We start from the raw sequence: 23,170 nt of genomic DNA, 5'->3' as shown, positions 1-23,170 counted from the left end.
GAACTGCCGAGTGTTTTTTGATTAGCATCAAATTTGTTCTTGGTTAATTCTGTAGAAGCAGAGCAGTTGAACTTTGCTTTTTTTTATTGACTAGATTTGTAGTGTTGCAAATGGACTGTGTAGTGTGATCTACAGAGCTTATAATGAGGAGATTCCATCCATTAGTGTGGCCACCAGTGAACGTCTTCTCTTCTTCTGTACCAATTACCTGGGACATGAGGACCGATCAGAGATTTTAGTTACCTTTTTGGATGGTCAGAATAAAAAAGTGCTGTGGACAGGCAAGGTACAGAGCTGCGTTTTTTCCGTTTAATTTTTATTTGCCAAAATTGCATTTACTTTACTAACTGTATATAATTACCTAACTATTATACTAATATGCAGTAATAAATATTTAAATGTACTGCTCCATAACCTGTCAATATAGAATAGTAAGAATTAGAATTAATCTGCCCAAAATTCCTAGGCAAGCTAGTGGCTTTCTTTGTAATTAATATCTTATAAGATGTAAACCACACATTGTAAGCTTTGCAAGGAAATAAAAATTTTCGTTTTCTTTTTCATATTTGTACATAGTTATATTTTTCTATATATACAGTATTTAGTAACACCCGTATAAGTGGTTTACCTTTAGTTATAGTGTATGCTGGGCTTAATGAAGACATTGAAAATATTCATTTCAGTAGTCATATAAGTGTAATAGTTGCACACAAAATTACATATTGTGCTTGATCATAATACAATATAGATGAAATTTGATATACAATATAAGGCTTTTGAAAAAGCCACTAATTATGCAAATGTATTTTGGGCAAATTAGTCATAAAGCTTAGAAACTACTAAATTCTAGACCTAGAATAAAATTTAGTCATTATTGCATGGTAATACATTACAATCATAAGTACAATTGGACAGGTTGCAAATGAAGTGATGAGTGTCAAATAAATTACATTGAAATTAAATCAGCTCAATGACCTGCATATTATGAAGTGATTGAATTAGTGTGTTGAAACTAAAGCATAAGAATTAACACAGACAATGGCTGTAACATTTGTGAGAGGTTTAAAGTTTAATAGGTATTTTTTAACCAAGGCAAGTAAGTACACAGGATTATCACCCTACCTAGGTAAGTAATGCTTGTTGCCAGTTTAGTGGAGGCCATTTGGCTACCCTATATTTTTCACTATCCTCTATTGAGAGACTGAGCCTGCCAGTATCCTCAGGGGTGCAGACATGCTCATCTGCCATGCTGATGGTCTCTTTGTTGAGTGGTTAGGTTGTGACTGGTTCCCTCCAGTTAAGTGATATCTGCAACAACAATTACCATACATGCTTAATGTCAAAAGTCAGCATCAGTTTAATCAGTCATATGAGTAATGTTTTGTGAACCATAACATCAAATTGGTGAAGCCAAGTTAACATTTCCCATATTTTCAGGTTGTACGATGTGGATCAGTGGCAGTTGATGAAGTGAAGGAAAGAGTTTATTGGACAGATATTGCTCTTAACACTATTGAATCAGTCTCTTGGAAAGGAAACAAACACAGAATTGTCCAGGAAAATATGGCAAGTTTATTTAAATATTGTATAGCTTACACTGTAGTGTAAAGCACTCTTCTGGCAAGACAGTGATGGAGTGAATGATGGTGAAAGTTTTTCTTTTTCGGGGCACCCTGCCTTGGTGGGAATCGGCCAGTGTGATAATAAAAAATAATAAAAATATTACATATAATGTATATTTGTGTTCATATTTTAAGGGGTTATTGTCTCAAACCTCAGTTTTGATCTCAACCTATTCATTATTTTCAAAATAATGGCAAATCCATCATTGAAATCCATGAGTATTTTAATTAAATACTATAGAGATCTGAATAGTATGACCAAATACTGGTACAGTAGGAGCTGCATAAGAGAAATGAGTTGGTATCCAAAACACATTTCAGTGATGTAAATTATACTGATTTCACTTGGGATTAATTACAAAAAAATTAAGGAAGATTCCAGGACTTGAAAGGAAACTTTTTGCACTTTATTATATTTTTATTACATTCTCATATTGTCACATAATTTTTATCTTTATTTAATTTTTTAAATAAACATCCATGAATATGGATGAAGAAGAAACACTTTATAAAACTGGGATGCTTGAATGTGCGTGGATGTAGTGCGGATGACAAGAAACAGATGATTGCTGATGTTATGAATGAAAAGAAGTTGGATGTCCTGGCCCTAAGCAAAACAAAGCTGAAGGGGGTAGGGGAGTTTCGGTGGGGGGAAATAAATGGGATTAAATCTGGAGTATCTGAGAGAGTTAGAGCAAAGGAAGGGGTAGCAGTAATGTTGAAGGATCAGTTATGGAAGGAGAAAAGAGAATATGAATGTGTAAATTCAAGAATTATGTGGATTAAAGTAAAGGTTGGATGCGAAAAGTGGGTCATAATAAGCGTGTATGCACCTGGAGAAGAGAGGAATGTAGAGGAGAGAGAGAGATTTTGGGAGATGTTAAGTGAATGTATAGGAGCCTCTGAACCAAGTGAGAGAGTAATTGTGGTAGGGGACCTGAATGCTAAAGTAGGAGAAACTTTTAGAGAGGGTGTGGTAGGTAAGTTTGGGATGCCAGGTGTAAATGATAATGGGAGCCCTTTGATTGAACTTTGTATAGAAAGGGGTTTAGTTATAGGTAATACATATTTTAAGAAAGAGGATAAATAAGTATACAAGATATGATGTAGGGTGAAATGACAGTAGTTTGTTGGATTATGTATTGGTAGATAAAAGACTGTTGAGTAGACTTCAGGATGTACATGTTTATAGAGGGGCCACAGATATATCAGATCACTTTCTAGTTGTAGCTACACTGAGAGTAAAAGGTAGATGGGATACAAGGAGAATAGAAGCATCAGGGAAGAGAGATGTGAAGGTTTATAAACTAAAAGAGGAGGCAGTTAGGGTAAGATATAAACAGCTATTGGAGGATAGATGAGCTAATGAGAGCATAGGCAATGGGGTCGAAGAGGTATGGGGTAGGTTTAAAAATGTAGTGTTAGTGTTCAGCAGAAGTTTGTGGTTACAGGAAAGTGGGTGCGGGAGGGAAGAGGAGCGATTGGTGGAATGATGATGTAAAGAGAGTAGTAAGGGAGAAAAAGTTAGCATATGAGAAGTTTTTACAAAGTAGAAGTGATGCAAGGAGGGAAGAGTATATGGAGAAAAAGAGAGATGTTAAGAGAGTGGTGAAGCAATGTAAAAAGAGAGCAAATGAGAGAGTGGGTGAGATGTTATCAACAAATTTTGATGAAAATAAGAAAAAGATTTGGAGTGAGATTAACAAGTTAAGGAAGCCTAGAGAACAAATGGATTTGTCAGTTAAAAATAGGAGAGGAGAGTTATTAAATGGAGAGTTAGAGGTATTGGGAAGATGGAGGGAATATTTTGAGGAATTGTTAAATGTTGATGAAGATAGGGAAGCTGTGATTTCGTGTATAGGGCAAGGAGGAATAACATATTGTAGGAGTGAGGAAGAGCCAGTTGTGAGTGTGGGGGAAGTTCGTGAGGCAGTAGGTAAAATGAAAGGGGGTAAGGCAGCCGGGATTGATGGGATAAAGATAGAAATGTTAAAAGCAGGTGGGGATATAGTTTTGGAGTGGTTGGTGCAATTATTTAATAAATGCATAGAAGAGGGTAAGGTACCTAGGGATTCGCAGAGAGCATGCATAGTTCCTTTGTATAAAGGCAAAGGGGACAAAAGAGAGTGCAAAAATTATAGGGGGATAAGTCTGTTGAGTATACCTGGTAAAGTGTATGGCAGAGTTATTATAGAAAGAATTAAGAGTAAGACGGAGAATAGGATAGCAGATGAACAAGGAGGCTTTAGGAAAGGTGGGGGGGTGTTTACAGTGAAACATATAAGTGAACAGTATTTAGATAAGGCTAAAGAGGTCTTTGTGGCATTTATGGATTTGGAAAAGGCGTATGACAGGGTGGATAGGGGGGCAATGTGGCAGATGTTGCAGGTGTATGGTGTAGGAGGTAGGTTACTGAAAGCAGTGAAGAGTTTTTATGAGGATAGTGAGGCTCAAGTTAGAGTATGTAGGAAAGAGGGAAATTATTTCCCAGTAAAAATAGGCCTTAGACAAGGATGTGTGATGTCACCGTGGTTGTTTAATATATTTATAGATGGGGTTGTAAGAGAAGTAAATGCGAGGGGTCTTGGCAAGAGGCGTGGAGTTAAAAGATAAAGAATCACACATAAAGTGGGAGTTGTCACAGTTGCTCTTTGCTGATAATACTGCTCTTGGGAGATTCTGAAGAGAAGTTGCAGAGATTGGTGGATGGATTTGGTAGGGTGTGCAAAAGAAGAAAATTAAAAGTGAATACAGGAAAGAGTAAGGTTATGAGGATAACAAAAAGATTAGGTGATGAAAGATTGGATATCAGATTGGAGGGAGAGAGTATGGAGGAGGTGAATGGGTCTATGAAAGATGAGGTGAATCATAGAATCAATGAGGGGAAAAGGGTGAGTGGTGCACTTAGGAGTCTGTGGAGACAAAGAACTTTGTCCTTGGACGCAAAGAGGGGAATGTATGAGAGTATAGTTTTACCAACGCTCTTATATAGGTGTGAAGCATGGGTGATGAATGTTGCAGCGAGGAGAAGGCTGGAGGCAGTGGAGATGTCATGTCTGAAGGCAATGTGTGGTGTGAATATAATGCAGAGAATTCGTAGTTTGGAAGTTAGGAGGAGGTGAGGGATTACCAAAACTGTTGCCCAGAGGGCTGAGGAAGGGTTGTTGAGGTGGTTTGGACATGTAGAGAGAATGGAGCGAAACAGAGTGACTTCAAGAGTGTATCAGTCTGTAGTGGAAGGAAGGCAGGGTAGGGGTTGGCCTAGGAAAGGTTGGAGGGAGGGGGTAAAGGAGGTTTTGTGTGCGAGGGGCTTGGACTTCCAGCAGGCATGCGTGAGCGTGTTTGATAGGAGTGAATGGAGACAAGTGTTTTTTAATACTTGACGTGCTGTTGGAGTGTGAGCAAAGTAACATTTATGAAGGGGTTCAGGGAAACTGGCAGGCCGGACTTGAGTCCTGGAGATGGGAAGTACAGTGCCTGCACTCTGAAGGAGGGGTGTTAATGTTGCAGTTTAAAAACTGTAGTGTAAAGCACCCTTCTGGCAAGACAGTGATGGAGTGAATGATGGTGAAAGTTTTTCTTTTTCGGGCCACCCTGCCTTGGTGGGAATCGGCCAGTGTGATAATAAAAAAAAATGAATGTTGCTATAGTATAATGTGTGATAGCATTTGACAACTTTGCTGATATTCTCTATGATAACCTAATTGTGATTATTACCTGGTTCTTTCTTTCAACGCACCAGCCATATCCCACTGAGGCGGGGTGGCCCAAAAGGAAAAACAAAAGTTTTGCCTTTTAAATTTAGTAATATAGTATACAGGAGAAGGGGTTACTAGCCCCTTGCTCCCGGCATTTTAGTCGCCTCTTATGACACGCATGGCTTATGGAGGAAGAATTCTATTCCACTCCCCCATGGAGTATTACCTGGTTATAGCTGCTGTAAGAGGCAGCTAAAATGCTGGGAGCAAGGGGCTAGTAACCCCTTCTCCTGTATACATTACTAAATTCAAAAAGATAAACTTTAATTTTTCTTTTTAGGCCACCCTGCCTCGGTGGGATATGGCCAGTTCATTGAAAAAAAAAATTACGAAATCAGGGCTATGCTTGTGGTGTCTTATCTTCAGTGTTTAATATTTCATGTAACTCAGTTTTTCAGTGCTTGTAGCACTTAACTACCTATTGGATGACGGAATTCTAAAACTATCTGTGAATAACTTTCTAGTATCCTTCAAGAGGCACTCTCCCCTTGGTTTACAACTGTGGAGTCTTTTTCTTCCTACTTTGCCCCCATACCTCCCCATTTCCTCCACTTTCATGCTCAGTTACTTCACTGGTATGGTGGACAGTGGGGTTTGAGTGCCTAACATAATCCAGTAACAACTTTTCAGCCTTAATAGTGGAGATTTTGATGTAGCTTATCACCTATGATTTAGTATGAATTATAGTACATTAACTGCAACTAGTGGACTAAAAATTGCTTTACTTAAATTGTTGTTATTGTAATGACAGTAAATTAGCTGAGATAGTAGAAAATTGGCATTGATAATATTACATTAAGATAACTGAAAGCTGATAATGATGGCAGCATAGTTAATTTCTTCTGTGTATGAACTGTAAACATGGGACCAAGCACTGATTCTTCTAGATGCCCAACCCCCCTTCTTACCCATATTATTCTAATTTTCCATGAGGACAATTGCTCCCTTATGACTGTTAAATTTCTCCTTTCAAGCTGCAAATCTTAATACAATACAGGAATAAGTTCATTTATTCTTCCAGTGTAATCTTTCATGGGGAATTACTGATTTTTTGTCTTTTAAATTTAAATTTATGCAATTACTCAAAATGTGTGCTTTTGAATAATTTTTGATGTACTCATATTAGCCAAATAGATTTTTATATACATGTATTGTACAGGACTTTGCCGATCAGAATATAAACTCTAAGTTAAAAGGTAAAGTTTTGTTTAATATTACACAATGCTTGCCACTTACCATGTACAGTAGTTGTTTACTTCTTAATGAAATTGCATACTATGTACATCATGCAGAGTGAGTAACTCAGCTCTTCTGTTGCATATTAATAAAACTGATCTCCACCCTCTCTAGCCTTGACACACACATGTCATTTGAGGCTTCTTCTTTCAACACACCGGCCGTATCCCACCAAGGCAGGGTGGCCCAAAAGGAAAAACGAAAGTTTCTCCTTTTACATTTAGTAATATATACAGGAGAAGTGGTTACTAGCCCATTGCTCCCGGCATTTTAGTCGCCTCTTACGACACGCATGGCTTACGGAGGAAGAATTCTGTTCCACTTCCCCATGGAGGATCATTTGAGGCTTATCATGATTATTATATTTACAATCTGAAAACTAAGAAAAGATAAGAACTAATTTCATATTTATGAACTTAAGAATAATACAGTCAGTCACATACTGTGGAGTAGGAGGAATGTAATTTATGCAAGAAAGTGTGTTTTTATCTTGATCCAAACATCCAGATCAAGCATATTATTAAATTTACCTTGCTTATAATTTGAATATAAAAACTACTCAAAATTTTGTTGCAGCTTTTTAACAAGCAGGTACAGTATAAGGTATAATAACAAGATGCTAAATGCCTTGTAATTAATTATATTAGTTTTAGGATTTGCAGTACAGAAATTATATAATATGCACTTAAATTTATTTTATTTAGGTTCACTCACCTATTAGTTTGTCTTTGAGTAATGACTGGGTAATGTGGATTAATCTTGGAGGCAGAGAAATTATCCACTGTGACAAGACAGATGGCAGGTCATGTCAGTCAAAGCCCTTTACCTTGGCTGCCAAGGTCCTGGTTGTTGTTCTTCCAATTATGAATATTGGTAAGTTATTTGCTGTATTAATGCAAGTGTAAATATCACTGTAGTGATATTGATTTTTTTTTAAATTGATCAGTAATTGGTAATGCAGAAATGTTTCATTTCCTTTTCTAAAAGTAAGCATAGTTTTGTCGTATAAAAAGCCAAGACTTGTTATATACAAACAGTAATCATTGTAAGATTTTATAGATCACTTCAAAAGTTAATCAGTTTTAGTTTTCACCCAAGTTCATCTTGGAAATTAATTTGTGGAGCACTTGTGGCTTCATCTGTTCACAAGTAACATGTAGGTAAACTCATTTGTTCCATCTGAAAATAAGCATAAAAATGAGTCCTCTGCAAATTATAATGCATAAACAGTAACTGGTCGTGTTCCAGGGAAGGATGCGTGTTCATCAAGTGTGTGTCAGCAACTTTGTACTTCATACAATAACACAGCCAAGTGCTTATGTCAAGTAAGCTATACTGAATCTACAGATGGAGATGGGAAATGTGTAGAGGTAAGCAGGAAAACTTCAATATAGTAACCATACAGCAAAGTTTGGCTGAAATACACTGGTAATGTATACAGGGCACTTAGTACAAACTCTAACCTAAAACTTTAACATTTTGGTAAGATGCAACAGAATACATGAACACAATACAAGGAACATGTATTTCTGTGCTCTGTGATACATCACGTTTGACTAAACCTGTTTAGAAACTACATGCAAATAAAACGCCCAAAAATATGGAACTCGCTACATGAAAATGCGCATTTAAAATTGTACCATTGTAAATTGTGCTACTTTTTATATTTTGCTACCCCTCTATTGTAAATTGTACTAATTGTAATATTTTTGCTACCTCTCTTTTTGTAATGCATTATTAAAATTTTACCACTCAACCTGTTTAACCCTTTCAGGGTCCAAGGCCCAAATCTGGAGTCACGCACCAGTGTCCAAGAATTTTCAAAAAAAAAATTTATTTTTTCTTATGAAATCGTAGAGAATCTTTTTGTGAAGGTAATAAAACAAAAAGTACGAAATTTGGTGGAAAATTGACGAAATTATGCTCTCGCGAATTTTGATGTGTCAGCGATATTTACGAATCGGCGATTTTGCCGACTTTGACTCCCATTTTAGGCCAATTACATTATTCCAGTCAACCAAATTCTTAGCTATTTCACAAGTTTTTTTTTTTTTTTTTTCCAACAAGTCGGTCGTCTCCCACCGAGGCAGGGTGACCCAAAAAAAAAAGAAAGAAAATCCCCAAAAAGAAAATACTTTCATCATCATTCAACACTTTCACCACACTCACACATTATCACTGCTTTTGCAGAGGTGCTCAGAATACAACAGCTTAGAAGCATATACGTATAGAGATACACAACATATCCCTCCAAACTGCCAATATCCCAAACCCCTCCTTTAAAGTGCAGGCATTGTACTTCCCATTTCCAGGACTCAAGTCCGACTATATGAAAATAACCGGTTTCCCTGAATCCCTTCACTAAATATTACCCTGCTCACACTCCAACAGATCGTCAGGTCCCAAGTATCATTCGTCTCCATTCACTCCTATCTAACACGCTCATGCACGCTTGCTGGAAGTCCAAGCCCCTCACCCACAAAACCTCCTTTACCCCCTCTTTCCAACCCTTTCGAGGACGACCCCTACCCCTCTTTCCTTCCCCTATAGATTTATATGCTTTCCATGTCATTCTACTTTGATCCATTCTCTCTAAATGACCAAACCACCTCAACAACCCCTCTTCTGCCCTCTGACTAATGCTTTTATTAACTCCACACCTTCTCCTAATTTCCACACTCCGAATTTTCTGCATAATATTTACACCACACATTGCCCTTAGACAGGACATCTCCACTGCCTCCAACCGTCTCCTCGCTGCTGCATTTACCACCCAAGCTTCACATCCATATAAGAGTGTTGGTACTACTATACTTTCATACATTCCCTTCTTTGCCTCCATAGATAACGTTTTTTGACTCCACATATACCTCAACGCACCACTCTCCTTTTTTCCCTCATCAATTCTATGATTAACCTCATCCTTCATAAATCCATCCGCCGACACGTCAACTCCTAAGTATCTGAAAACATTCACTTCTTCCATACTCCTCCTCCCCAATTTGATATCCAATTTTTCTTTATCTAAATCATTTGATACCCTCATCACCTTACTCTTTTCTATGTTCACTTTCAACTTCACTAGTATTACTTCTATTCTATCGATTGAGCACAAGAAATCGCCAAGTCAACTGTTTCAACTACAAAATAAAGTGATCGGAAATTGTTAATTTGGCCAATTTAACACAAAGTTCAAAATATTCCAATTTCAAAATAGGGTCCAGAATGAACAAGGTAGGCATTCCTGGCACTAAACTAACATTTCCTCTGTTCATTAGTTATGTTTTGAGGCTTTACAAATAAATTCCATTTTGATTTTTTATTCACATAATGAATTTTTATTCACACAAAAAAATAGAAGATTTACTGTTATGCAATACTGTAATAATTGTATAAATATCATCACCATATTTGTGAATGTATATTAGACCCACCAGCTGGCGTGTATTAGACGTGTGAGGTCGTTTGTTTACTCTTGAATATCGGCAAAAATTTAACATTTCTGCTACTCTGAGCTCAGTTTCAAGCCATTTCCAGTGCTAAAACCAATCAAAATCATCTCTATTTCTGTAATATGTCTTCCATTCTATCAAATGAGACCAAGAAATCGCAAATACAACTATAAAAAACATATGAAAAAACACTGCAAAGTTGCTGTTTTAATCGAAAAATCATGATTTCATTTTTTTTCTCTCAGTATACACAGTGTGCTGCAGGATCTGTTTTATGTGGTGCACGCATACCACATAGATGTATTCTCTCATATCTAGGCCCAAATGTACCACTCACAGTTTATCAGAGTGAGCTGAGCTCATGGCGTAGATCTACAGTTTGGACCCTGAACATAAAGCCGTAGATCTACGGGACGGACCCTGAAAGGGTTAATCTTAAGTAGTATATTAGCATTAGTCTGCCTAAAATGCACGAGAATGCTAGTGGCTTTTTTTGTGCTAGACAATATTTTATTACATCTAAACTACACTATACTACACAAAAAAATAAAGCTGCTTATTGTTTATCTGCCAACAACTTTAATAACATTGTTAAAAAAAAACACGTATTAAATCTTATACGTTTCATCCAGTAAATGCCAGTAAATACTTGTGCAATATTGTCACCACTATAATTCTATTACTCAATAAAATGCACATCATTGATCTAATACAAACTATCTGTAATTGCCTAAAATTATATGCTATGCCTACAGTTAAATAATATACATTTACCTGAAATGCTATGCAAAATAAGTGGCTTTTTTTTTTTTTTTGACATGTACCATTGTATCAAATCATCTTTTTTTACTATAATTGTATCAAAACTTGCATGTAGCTTCTTTGTATGTCCAACAAGAAATTAGATTTTATTTTCTTCTATAGTTTAGAAGAAAAGAATTACTGTACAACAGGATTGGAGAGTAATTTTTTATTTGATATATACTGTACTTCAGTTTCTACTTTTGTAATTTTTTAAAGAAATTCCTTTGATTTTTATGATCAGTATCTTCAGACTAATAAAAACTTCATTATTTTTTCCCATCCCTTATCAAGCCAAACTTTCAGGGTTCCACTTTGTAAAATTAATCCTTGAGACATAAAAAGTTTATTTATCAGAATGATGATAAATAAGTTATGCTGCCTGACAACTTTTCAGGTAACATCTTGTGGCAGTAACTACTGTAAGAGTGGAGGGGAGTGTGAGCCTCACTCCAGTACAGACTTTATCTGCAGGTAGGTACTTTTTCTTAACCTGTCCCTTGGTAAAGATGGTACAGTATATAGACATTAAAGTATATTTCTATTTACAAGTATGTTGCTTTTGGAAGAGGAAGATTCCTTTTATATTGCAGTTGATTTTTTCTTATCCAAGGTATTTCTTCTTTCAACACACCGGCCGTATCCCACCGAGGCAGGGTGGCCCAAAAGGAAAAACAAAAGTTTCTCCTTTTACATTTAGTAATATATACAGGAGAAGGGGTTACTAGCCCCTTGCTCCCGGCATTTTAGTCGCCTCTTGCAACACACATGGCTTACGGAAGAAGAATTCTGTCCCACTTCCCCATGGAGATAAGAGGAAATAAACAAGAACTAGAAAGAAAATAGCAGAAAACCCAGAGGGGTGTGTATATATATGCTTGTACACGTATGTGTAGTGTGACCTAAGTGTAAGTAGAAGCAGCAAGACGTACCTGTAATCTTGCATATTTATGAGACAGACAAAAGACACCAGCAATCCTACTATCATGTAAAACAATTACAGGCTTTCGTTTTACACTCGCTTGGCAAGATGGTAGTACCTCCCTGGGCAGTTGCTGTCTACCAACCTACTACCTTGAATCCAAGGTACATAAATACTATCTAGTACCTTATTTCCCAATTAAACTTTTGGAAACATTTGTATAATTTTCCTCCCTTTACAAAACAAATTTGCAGATCCTATTATTTCTTGAATCAAGAGATAACAGGATTTAGTTCTCGTGCTAGTACGGGAAAGCACTCCTTTCAACAGCGGCAACAACTGAACATCTTACTACACGTAAGAGTAGCAGCTAAAATTGTCTTTTCCCACTCAAACTTGGCTATACTTAGACACTGTAAATGACGACCTTCAAAAAATATCTACTTGGATGACAACCAACAAAGTCACTCAATAGAAACAAAAGCCCTACTTCATATTGTTTGGAAACAGAGCCTTAAATATGCTCCCCCATTACAAGACACACTGAGGATAAATTTCTAGGTCTTCACCTTGACTAATCTTAAATTTCATTCCCACATCCAGCATATTTTAGGTAGTAAGTTGGTAGACAGCAGCCACCCAGGGAGGTACTACCCTCCTGATGAAAGTTAAGACACATGTGCAACATCTGGTTATCTCTGTTGTAGACGTTTTGCCAACCAGTGGCTTCATCAATACAGATTCTAGGACATAACTAGAAGACAGTAGAACTATATACTACCGTCCTGCCAAGTGAGTGTAAAACAGAAGCATGTAATAGCTTTACATGATGGTAGGATTGCTGGTGTCTTTTTTTCTGTCTCATAAGCATGCAAGATTTCAGGTATGTCTTGCTACTTCCACTTACACTTTGGTCACACTACACTTGGATGTACAAGCATATATATACACACCCCTCTGGGTTTTCTTTTATGTATTTTCTTACTAGTTCTTGTTCTTGTTTATTTCCTCTTATCTCCATGGGGAAGTGGGACAGAATTCTTCCTCCGTAAGCCATGCGTGTCGTAAGAGGTGACTAAAATGCTGGGAGCAAGGGACTAGTAACCCCTTCTCCTGTAAACATTACTAAAGTTAACCCTTGTGAGGGCAGGTTACGAGAAATTAGAATTTCGAACTTAACTCCCTAGAGTGGATAGAGTATCTCAATATAAGTTGAATGAGCCCATTTAAATGGAATTCTGGTGGTTATTTTTCGAGCAGTTGCTAATCTGTGAAGATAGTTTAGTTTAATATCTTTATTATGCACCCATACCCATCCTGTGGGCAGTAGTCAAAAGATTACAGAGGTACATAATGGGTCCAGGGGCTGGACCCCAAAATTATGATAGCTGAACTAGTTAAAAAGGTAATGAACTTGGGTAGATCTGGTCACAATCGTGGCAAGTTACAAAGGTAATGAATCAGCCTCACTCCTATACATGGTTAGTCATGAACAAATTACAAAGTAATGAGCCAGATACGTCCACACCTGGTCACAATTGTAATGAGTTATAAATACAAATATTAAGTGGGTCATACACCCACATGAGGGCGCACTGCACACGAGCGTACAAATATATGCACACACACACACACACACACACACACACACACACACACACACACACACACACACACACACACACACACACACACACACACACACACACACACACACACACACACACACACACACACACACACAGACTGGATCTTGTGTTCACCCTGAGCAGTTCAGACATTGAGGACATCACTTACGAGAGGCCCCTTGGAGCTAGCGATCACGTGGTTCTGAGTTTTGATTATATAGTAGTTAAAAGTGGAGAAGATAACAGGAACTGAAGGGGACAGGCCAAACTATAAAAGGGGGGACTACACAGGTATGAGAAACTTCCTGCAGGAGGTTCGGTGGGACAGAGAAATGGTAGGAAAATCAGTAAACGAGATGATGGAATATGTGGCAACAAAGTGCAAGGAGGCAGAGGAAAGGTTTGTTCCCAAGGGAAACAGAAATAATACGAAGACCAAAACGAGTCCTTGGTTTACCCCGAAGGTGTAGGGAGGCAAAAACTAAGTGCAACAGAGAATGGAAAAGGTACAGGAGGCATAGGACCCAGGAAAACAAGGAGATTAGTAGAAGAGCCAGAAACGAGTATGCACAGATAAGGAGGGAGGCCCAGCGACAGTATGAAAACGACATAGCATCGAAAGTCAAATCTGACCCGAAACTGCTGTATAGCCACATTAGGAGGAAGACAACAGTCAAGGACCAGGTGATAAGGCTGAGGAAAGAAGGTGGAGAACTCACAAGAAACGATCAAGAGGTATGTGAGGAGCTCAACACAAGATTTAAGGAAGTATTTACAGTAGAGACAGGAAGGACTCTGAGGGGGACAGACCAGATGGGGACACCAGCAAGGAATACACCAACAAGTGTTGGACGACATACATGCAGATGAGGAGGAGGTGAAGAAACTGCTAAGGGACATCGATACCTCAAACGCAATGGGACCGGACAACATCTCCCCGTGGGTCCTTAGAGAGGGAGCAGATATGTTGTGCGTGCCACTTACCACAATCTTCAACACGTCCCTGGAAACTGGGCAACTACCTGAGGTATGGAAGACAGCAAATGTAGTTCCCATTTTTAAAAAAGGAGACAGAAAAGAGGCACTAAACTATAGACCTGTGTCATTGACATGTATAGTATGCAAAATTATGGAGAAGAATATCAGGAGGAGAGTGGTGGAGCACCTGGAACGGAACAAGAGTATAAATGCCAACCAGCACGGATTCACGGAAGGCAAATCCTGTGTCACAAACCTTCTGGAGTTTTATGATAAAATAACAGAAGTAAGACACGAGAGAGAGGGGTGGGTTGATTGCATCTTCTTGGACTGCAAGAAGGCCTTTGACACAGTTCCTCACAAGAGATTAGTGCAGAAGCTAGAGCATCAGGCGCATATAACAGGAAGGGCACTGCAATGGATCAGAGAATACCTGACAGGGAGGCAACAACGAGTCATGGTACGTAATGATGTATCACAGTGGGCACCTGTGACGAGCAGGGTCCCACAGGGGTCGGTCCTAGGACCAGTGCTATTTTTGGTATATATGAACGACATGATGGAAGGGTTAGACTCAGAAGTGTCCCTGTTTGCAGATGATGATAAGTTAATGAGGAGAATTAAATCTGATGAGGACCAGGCAGGACTTCAAAGAGACCTGGACAGACTTGACACCTGGTCCAGCAAATGGCTTCTCGAATTTAATCCTGCCAAATGCAAAGTCATGAAGATAGGGGAAGGGCACAGAAGACCACAGGCAGAGTATAGGCTAGGTGGCCAAAGACTGCAAACCTCACTCAAGGAGAAAGATCTTGGGGTGAGTATAACACCGAGCATGTCTCCGGAAGCACACATCAATCAGATAACTGCTGCAGCATATGGGCGCCTGGCAAACCTGAGAACAGCATTCCGATACCTTAGTGAGGAATCGTTCAAGACACTGTACACCGTGTATGTCAGGCCCATACTGGAGTATGCAGCACCTGTTTGGAACCCGCACTTGATAAAGCACGTCAAGAAACTAAAAGTACAAAGGTTTGCCACAAGGTTAGTTCCAGAGCTAAGGGGAATGTCCTATGAAGAAAGATTAAGGGAAATCGGCCTGACGACACTGGAGGACAGGAGGGTCGGGGGAGACACGATAACGACATATAAAATACTGCGTGGAATGGACAAGGTGGACAAAGACAGGATGTTCCAAGGAGGGGACACAGAAACAAGAGGCCACAAATGAGGCAGAGAGATGTTAGGAAGTATTTCTTCAGTCATAGAGTTGTAAGGCATTGGAATAGCCTAGAAAATGACGTAGTGGAGGCAGGAACCATACACAGTTTTAAGACGAGGTTTGATAAAGTTCATGGAGCGGGGAGAGAGAGGGCCCAGTAGCAACCGGTGAAGAGGCAGGGCCAGGAGCTAAGACTCGACCCCTGCAACCACAAATAGGCGAGTACAAATAGGCGAGTACACGCATGTGCGCGCTAGAGAGTATAAATGTGAATGTTGCAAACTTGCAATTGTTAATAAAACACCCAGTAACTATTTTTTAAATTTATTATACAAACGGGCAGTATCAAAAACATAAATGGAACTTGTATCAAAACATTTTGTAAGTATTAGAAAAATATAAAAATGAAACACATAGCAACATGGACATATTGGAAAGGGATAAAACTTTCAAGTCCTATATTCCTGAGTTTCCTGAGGAAGAGCAATCCTTCTATATTACTAATTGCTAGAATGAAAGTCTATGAAGCAATTTTTATCGTTTATGCATAATTTATTTTGCATACAGAACAGTAGGATGAGGATGTAACAAAAATTCTTTCTTCTGCAATACTTGCAACTAAGCAGCTTGCCAGTAATTTCTGCTTTTTGGCTGGCCTTTCTTCCTCCTCATCATCACTTGACACCTCTGCATCTGTATTCATCACTATCAAGCAATTCTGGGTCATCTACCTCTGGTTCTGAGTCACTGTCCTCTAAAATGCAGAGATATTTTGACCTGGTGTTGGAGGGCTCCCCATAAAACAATTTCTCATTGATCTGGAAGGACAATAAAAACATTCTGTATACATCCAGACCACTACAGAATTTATATATGCAATAGAAATTTTGTTTTTAAATATTTATTTTATTGAAACTGGACTATGGAAAAAAAAGGGCAGAGGCGAGTATAGGCACTCCTTTTTTTGTTGCACTTTTTTCAACTGCATGCTACACTCACATTATGCTTCACACGAACTTTATATATATATCAAAATATGCCTACACTATTCATGTACACACTAAACACAACAATCAGTACTTACCGACAGTGTAGAGGGTAAAATTCAAGAGTATATTAGTGTCACTAGATGGAAAAAACCCACTCTGGGCGATGCCAAGCCACATGTGTTTACATTTTGCTCTCTCAACCAATGGGAAGCCAGCAAACGCCATCACCACTTAGGTGAAGCAACTCAGGGAAGGCTTGTGATTGGTCAGAATTAAAGAATGGGAATCCAGATGCACGGCACGAGCAGGATGACACGCGCAAAGATGCACATGTTCACGGGCACGTGAACTTGCCCTTGTGCCGTTAAGGGTTAAAAAGAGAAAAATGCAAAAATGCAATTCACATACAAAGGGCCCAAAGATTTGGCATTCATTACCTGAACCAGGAAAAGATTCCCTGACTGCATACAAATTTAGGACTATGATTAAAATTCATCTCATCTCTCAATACTAACAAAACCAACCAAACCATGTATCCACTTTGAAGCAACTCTCCCAAATATTATATGACCTCTAGTCTATTAAAACATCTGTTCATCCTTAAAAAGTACTGTTTGAAATTTTTGTAATTGTTATTCATTATGTGCAGCTTCAAGATTATTTTTATAAACCTCCAACTTTGACTACCTTGCATTAATATTAAGATAAAATAATGATTAATTAAAAAAGCTAACCACTCTTATCCTGTCTAGACCTTAGTAGTTTTTAAGTATTAGGATCAGTCTGCCCATAATGCCCCAGCATGATAGTGGCTTTCTTTGTACTTGACAAATCAAAATTGTAATTAATCAACTGCCCTTACTGCCTTTACAAAGAAATAAAATCTTTATCTTTTAAGCCATTTTTCTCCTTGAAGCAGATATCTGACCTCTGATTATTATCATTATCAGGTGCAATGTGGGTGTGATGGGTGAGCAGTGTGAGGGTGAAGCAGAGGTAGTTGGTGCCACCAACAACCTCCTTGTTCTCAGCCTTGTTCTGCTCGTCATTGTCTTGGCTGCCATTGGTTTCTTTTGGTATAGGAGAAATGTTCGTATGTTTTGCAAAGGAAAAAGTGAAAGGTAATTTTTCATTACTAAACAGACTTGCTTAATTTTGTTGATTTTGTTTGGAAATCTTTGAATAAATGTAAGATGGAATTATTTTTTAACCAATGTTAAATTTTCCTTTTGGTTGGGGTAATTAGTGTAGAATAAACTAAAGATGTTTAATGCATATATTCTACTGTTAGCTATTATACATTTTCTCTAATAAAAAAATTGTATTTCTGATTATTTTAATTATTATAGGAAAATGTGATGCCACATTAGAGGATACAGTATACAGTACTTGTTTTTCTTTTTCCAGTCATAATCTAGATTTCCAATCTGCAAACCTCACATATGGTTTAGGAAGTGATAGTGCAGGAAATGTTAGTCCTGCCCAAAGTAGTAAGTTAGTTTGTGGTAGATGCTCTTCACACCATGTGCTCTTCAACCTACAAGAAACAAACTTTGGGAACTCTAACTATGAGTTGGAAGACAACCAGGTACAGTATGTGTGCAGACTTTGTACTGCTGCTACTACTACTACTACTTTGTATCAACAAACCTGTCATATCCCACCTCATGTGCTTAGTTTTGTCCTTAATCTATCACTAATTATAATTTTTTTTATAGACTTATTAAATCCCTCCAGTATTTTAAAAACTATGTATTCTTATTCCTAGGTAGTAGGTTGGTAGACAGCAACCGCCCAGGGAGGTACTACCGTCCTGCCAAGCGAGTGTAAAATGAAAACCTGTAATTGTTGTACATGATGGTAGGATTGCTGGTGTCCATTTTTCTGTCTCATAAACATGCAAGGTTTTAGGTATGTCTTGCTACTTCTACTTACACTTAAGTCACACTACACATACATGTCTTTCTTTCAACACACCGGCTGTATCCCACTGAGGCAGGGTGGCCCAAAAGAAAAAACGAAAGTTTCTCCTTTTACATTTAGTAATATATACAGAAGAGGTTACTAGCCCCTTGCTTCCACCATTTTAGTCTCCTCTTATAACACACATGGCTTACGGAGGAAGAATTCTGTTCCACTTCCCCATGGAGATAAGAGGAAATAAACAAGAATAAGAACTAGAAAGAAAATAGAAGAAAACCCAGAGGGGTGTGTATATATGTGCTTGTACATGTATGTGTAGTGTGACCTACGTGTAAGTAGAAGTAGCAAGACATACCTGAAATCTTTCATGTTCATGAGGCAGAAAAAAGGACACCAGCAATCCTACCATCATGTAAAACAATTACAGGCTTTCGTTTTACACTCGCTTGGCAGGACGGTAGTACCTCCCTGTGCGGTTGCTGTCTACCAACCTACTACCTACAACACATACATGTACAAACATATATATACACACCCCTCTGGGTTTTCTTCTATTTTCTTTCTAGTTCTTGTTGTTATTTCCTCTTACCTCCATGGGGAAGTGGAACAGAATTCTTCCTCCGTAAGCCATGCGTGTTGTAAGAGGCGACTAAAATGCCGGGAGCAAGGGGCTAGTAACCTCTTCTCCTGTATGTATTACTAAATGTTAAATGCAAAACTTTCGTTTTTCCTTTTGGGCCACCCCGCCTCGGTGGGATATGGCCGGTGTGTTGAAAGAAAGAAGTATTCTTATTCTCATATACTTGTAATCATGATTTAGTTTTAAGGTGGCCTGAAATGTTTTGCATAATAAGGGGCTTTCCTGCACATGTACATGTCAATCACCTTAATTGTATAATATACTGAAATAGTTTGTGTTCGTTTAAAGAGACCGTAAATGTTATGACAGTTTACAAGCTATCCCCATGAAAATCTAGATAGTGGCTGATAAGGCACTGTACTTCCTACCTCCAAAACTCAAGTCCAGCTAACCAGTTTCCTTCAATCCTTTCAAAAAAGTTACTGATCACACTCCAGCAACACATCCATTAAAAACCACTTGTTTCCATTCATTCACACAAGCCTGCTGGATGCTCAAGCCCCTAAAACTTTGTCAAAGGTTCCTATACACCATCTGTCTGTGCATAAGTGTTTACAATAAAGTGAACAGAATCCTTGGCTTCATATCAAGAAGCTTAAATAATAGAAGTCCTCAGGTTGTTCTTCAACTCTATATATCTTTGGTTAGGCCTCATTTACATTATGCTGCACAGTTCTTGTCACTGAATTACAGAATGGATATAAATGCACTGGAAAATATACAAAGGAGGATGACAAAGTCGATCCTGTGTGTCAGAAATCTTCCCTATGAGGACAGACTGAGGGCCCTGAATCTGAACTCTCTAGACAGACGTAGAATTTGGAGGGATATGATTGAGGTGTATAAATGGAAAACGGGAATAAATAAAGGGGACGTAAATAGCATGCTAAAAATATCTAGCCAAGACAGGACTTGCAGCAATAGTTTTAAGTTGGAAAAATTCAGATTCAGGAAGAATATAGGGAAACATTGGTTTGGTAATAGAGCTGTGGATGAGTGGAACAAACTCCTGAGTACCATCATAGAAGCTAAAATGTTGCGTAGTTTAAAAAATAGGTTAGATATATGCTTAAGTGGGTGTGGGTGGGTGAGTTGGACCTGGCTAGCTTGTGCTAGTAGGTCTGATGATGTGCTCCTTAAGTGGATGTGACCTAGACCTGACTAGGATGGTTCAGTGGCATAAGCCAGTAGGCAACTTGGACCTGCCTTGCATGGGCCAGTAGGCCTGCTGCAGTGTTCCTTATGTTCTTATGACTCAGTTCATAAGTAAAAATAATAAAATATTAACACAGGGTTGGTAATGTAAAGTAAAACAATAAATGTGATTATTATTGTCCTTAAGTATGAGAATTTTCAAACCAAATAAAAAATTAAAATCATCATGAATACTCCTCAACATATTAAAATTCTTAAGTGTAAACTTAATTTCTGTAAAGTTTTGCTATATTAATGATGTATGTAATGTATTGAGAGAAAAATTCATAGGTAGAAGAGAAGTTTTAGAATAAAACAATAATGTAGAGTGAATATTGAGTGAATGTACATTTTAATTACACTGCATTGTACAGTAATCTCTCTAATGCTCAAAAAATCTTTACTGTATATATTTCAGGAAGACAATAACTTGGCTTCAGCTGTAGTTGTTTCAGCATGCTCAGCTAGTGTTATTGGTACCATAAGCACACCAGATCAACTTGACCTAAACTGTGTTTCATTACCAGTGTAAGTATTATTTCATGCCTATTAGTTTTTTGTACAGTACACTTGTATCTCATATTTAATGTAAATGGAAATTAAATCAGGTAAAAACACATGTATGGCATACTACAAAGATATTCTTTAAATTTAAAAATGTTTAATGGAAAAGTTTAATAGCCATTTTTTCATTGGTGTTCATAGTATTTATATAGGTGCTTCACAAAACTTGATCAAAGGAACATTTTAGGGCTTTCAGTTGGAAAGAAAGTGTCAAGGTTTTACATGATCGGGTTTGATCATTCAGCATACATGGGTGAGCATGTTTGTGAAGTAGTGGTTTTTTAGGGGGAGAGGGGCAGATTTAATGTTCTGTTGGAGTGTAAATAAGGCAACATTCATGAAGGGATTTAAGAAAACTGGTTAGTTGCACTTTCGTTCTTGAGGTGGGAAGTATAGTGCTTGCACTCTGAAAGAAGGTCAGGGATCTTGCAGGTTGGATGGTCATTTAAATTGTGATGTTCACACTTCTGGCAAGACAGCTGTTAAATGAATAATGGCAGTTTCCTTTCTTTGGGTCAACCTACATGAGTATGAAGTTCCTGATGCTACAAAAAAAATGTATGCAGTGTGCCATAGTTGACCCCCCTACAGGTTTTAATGTTAATTGAATTTTGAAGCCAGACTTTTGTTAAGTTGTTTTTTCTGTTTTATTAATTTCAACTGATCTTGCAGGTCCCATGTTTTAACACCACTCTCAAATGGCAAAGAGAATGAAGGCAACTCAAGGGTCATTCCCATGAACACAGCTTCTAGGAAAGGACCAAATTTTGTGTAACGACTGCATTCTGTACCTCTGAAAGTACATTTACTATTATCAACATTCTGTGTAAAGCCCAAATTGATGTGAAAAGTTAGGTTGTTTCTACATTTCTGTATTGTATAATTACAATTATTGTCTTATACTTTAGGTACATTTGATAATCCTTCAGTTTGTTTGGAACACTTCAATTATAGCTACAGTATCCCTTTATCTTGTTTAATTAATATGCATATTTCCCTGTAACTAAAAAAAATAATTAGATGAGCATGTACATTATAATTCTTGTCCTTCATCCTGAGGTTTATTTGCTTTACTGCATTTCCAAATACATATAGTACTGTAGGTACTACACATTATTGTGTTAATTGTAATCCAAGTGGAGAATTTTGTAACATCAATAATCAGTTGACCATGTCTGATACAGGTGCAACACCGATTTTTCTGAGCCCTTCATTCCCAGGCTTTGCCGGTATATTAATTTTTCCAGACCAGTAGAAATCGTATAAAAATGACTAAACAGTCAGCTGATCCACCATGGTCAGTTGGAAATCTAAAGATTAGCTTACATGAAACAGGTTTGTTTATTACTGTACTTGCGAAGAATGTTGCAGTACTACCATTCCTAAAGTGATAAATTTTAGAATTTTAATTTAACTGTAGAATAATCACAAAGGTTAGTATTTGAGGGTTGTTAGGATTCTGTCTCATAGGTGATTAAAAATTTTTTATTTCAGCATGATACAATGCTTGTACAGAGGTGGGTGACATTTACGTTTGCATGCAGAAAGCCCTTTAGTATGCAGAGCATTTCAAGAAAATTTAAGCCTATCTTAAGACTAGAGCAATAATTAATTGAGTGCTTATACTATATATGATCTTTAAGTTGTAACAAAAAATATAGGACTTATAGTGAACGTGACTCATGAAATCGTAATGACACAATTGCAAACAGACCATGCCACGGGTTCAAACCCCACCTGTGGTATGGTTTATAATGAACACTTTTATCGTTTTTTTTTTTTAAGGATTACAGGTTGGCTTATATGATGGTTTCATAATGGATCTGTGATGTTACAGGGAGAAAATCTGGGGTACTTTAAAGTGACAAGATTTTCAGATGAAGGTCTACTGCAGTGACACTTTCTTCTTGATTATCTTCTTAAATATTTCATCCAAGCGAAGTACTTTAATGTGTTGCACCAAATAAAAATTTATTAGCTATTCTGTCGCAAAGGATTCTATTCCTGCCCTTTGATTAATTCACCTAACAACTTGATTAATTCGTCATTAGCGTATTTTGTATATTTAGTAAGTTAATACTCTAGAACCTTGAAATGAATGGGATGTAGCAGTAGAAGGCCATACTGGGTTCCACTCCAGTCAGCTAAGAACAGGAAACTGAGGCTACAGTGGGCACAGGCTCACCAAAATTGGAAGATTGGAAAAATGCCACCTGGTCTGATGAATCGTAATTTCTG

The 23,170-nt window shown here is 37.8% G+C and overlaps 1 protein-coding gene and 1 long non-coding RNA gene across 9 annotated transcripts in view; one reads left to right on the top strand and one right to left on the bottom strand.

Annotated features, from left to right (window-relative positions):
* The window catches only part of LOC128688386 (vitellogenin receptor), a 103,579-nt gene extending 80,664 nt beyond the window's left edge, over positions 1–22,915 (top strand). For 7 of the 8 annotated variants that reach the window (XM_053776229.2, XM_070086806.1, XM_053776230.2 and 4 more), the window contains 9 exons: positions 95–286; positions 1,438–1,566; positions 7,321–7,489; positions 7,865–7,986; positions 11,267–11,343; positions 17,562–17,732; positions 18,019–18,199; positions 20,787–20,896; positions 21,605–22,915. In XM_053776229.2, the coding sequence (XP_053632204.1) occupies positions 95–286; positions 1,438–1,566; positions 7,321–7,489; positions 7,865–7,986; positions 11,267–11,343; positions 17,562–17,732; positions 18,019–18,199; positions 20,787–20,896; positions 21,605–21,707 (1,254 nt within the window). In that variant the 3' untranslated portion in view covers positions 21,708–22,915. The remainder of the gene's footprint in view (positions 1–94; positions 287–1,437; positions 1,567–7,320; positions 7,490–7,864; positions 7,987–11,266; positions 11,344–17,561; positions 17,733–18,018; positions 18,200–20,786; positions 20,897–21,604) is intronic. The other variant, XM_053776232.2, reaches the window with a different exon arrangement.
* On the bottom strand, positions 15,931–16,938 carry LOC128688388 (uncharacterized). Its single transcript, XR_008406998.2, has 2 exons — positions 16,707–16,938; positions 15,931–16,440 (listed from the first exon to the last, which is right to left on the bottom strand). It is a non-coding gene; the product is annotated as an uncharacterized lncRNA (long non-coding RNA).
* Positions 22,916–23,170: the final 255 nt, after the last annotated feature.

This window comes from Cherax quadricarinatus, chromosome 19 (genome assembly GCF_038502225.1).
Source record: "Cherax quadricarinatus isolate ZL_2023a chromosome 19, ASM3850222v1, whole genome shotgun sequence".
NCBI classification, from domain to species: domain Eukaryota; kingdom Metazoa; phylum Arthropoda; class Malacostraca; order Decapoda; family Parastacidae; genus Cherax; species Cherax quadricarinatus.
This window is presented reverse-complemented; position numbering and strand designations above follow the sequence as displayed.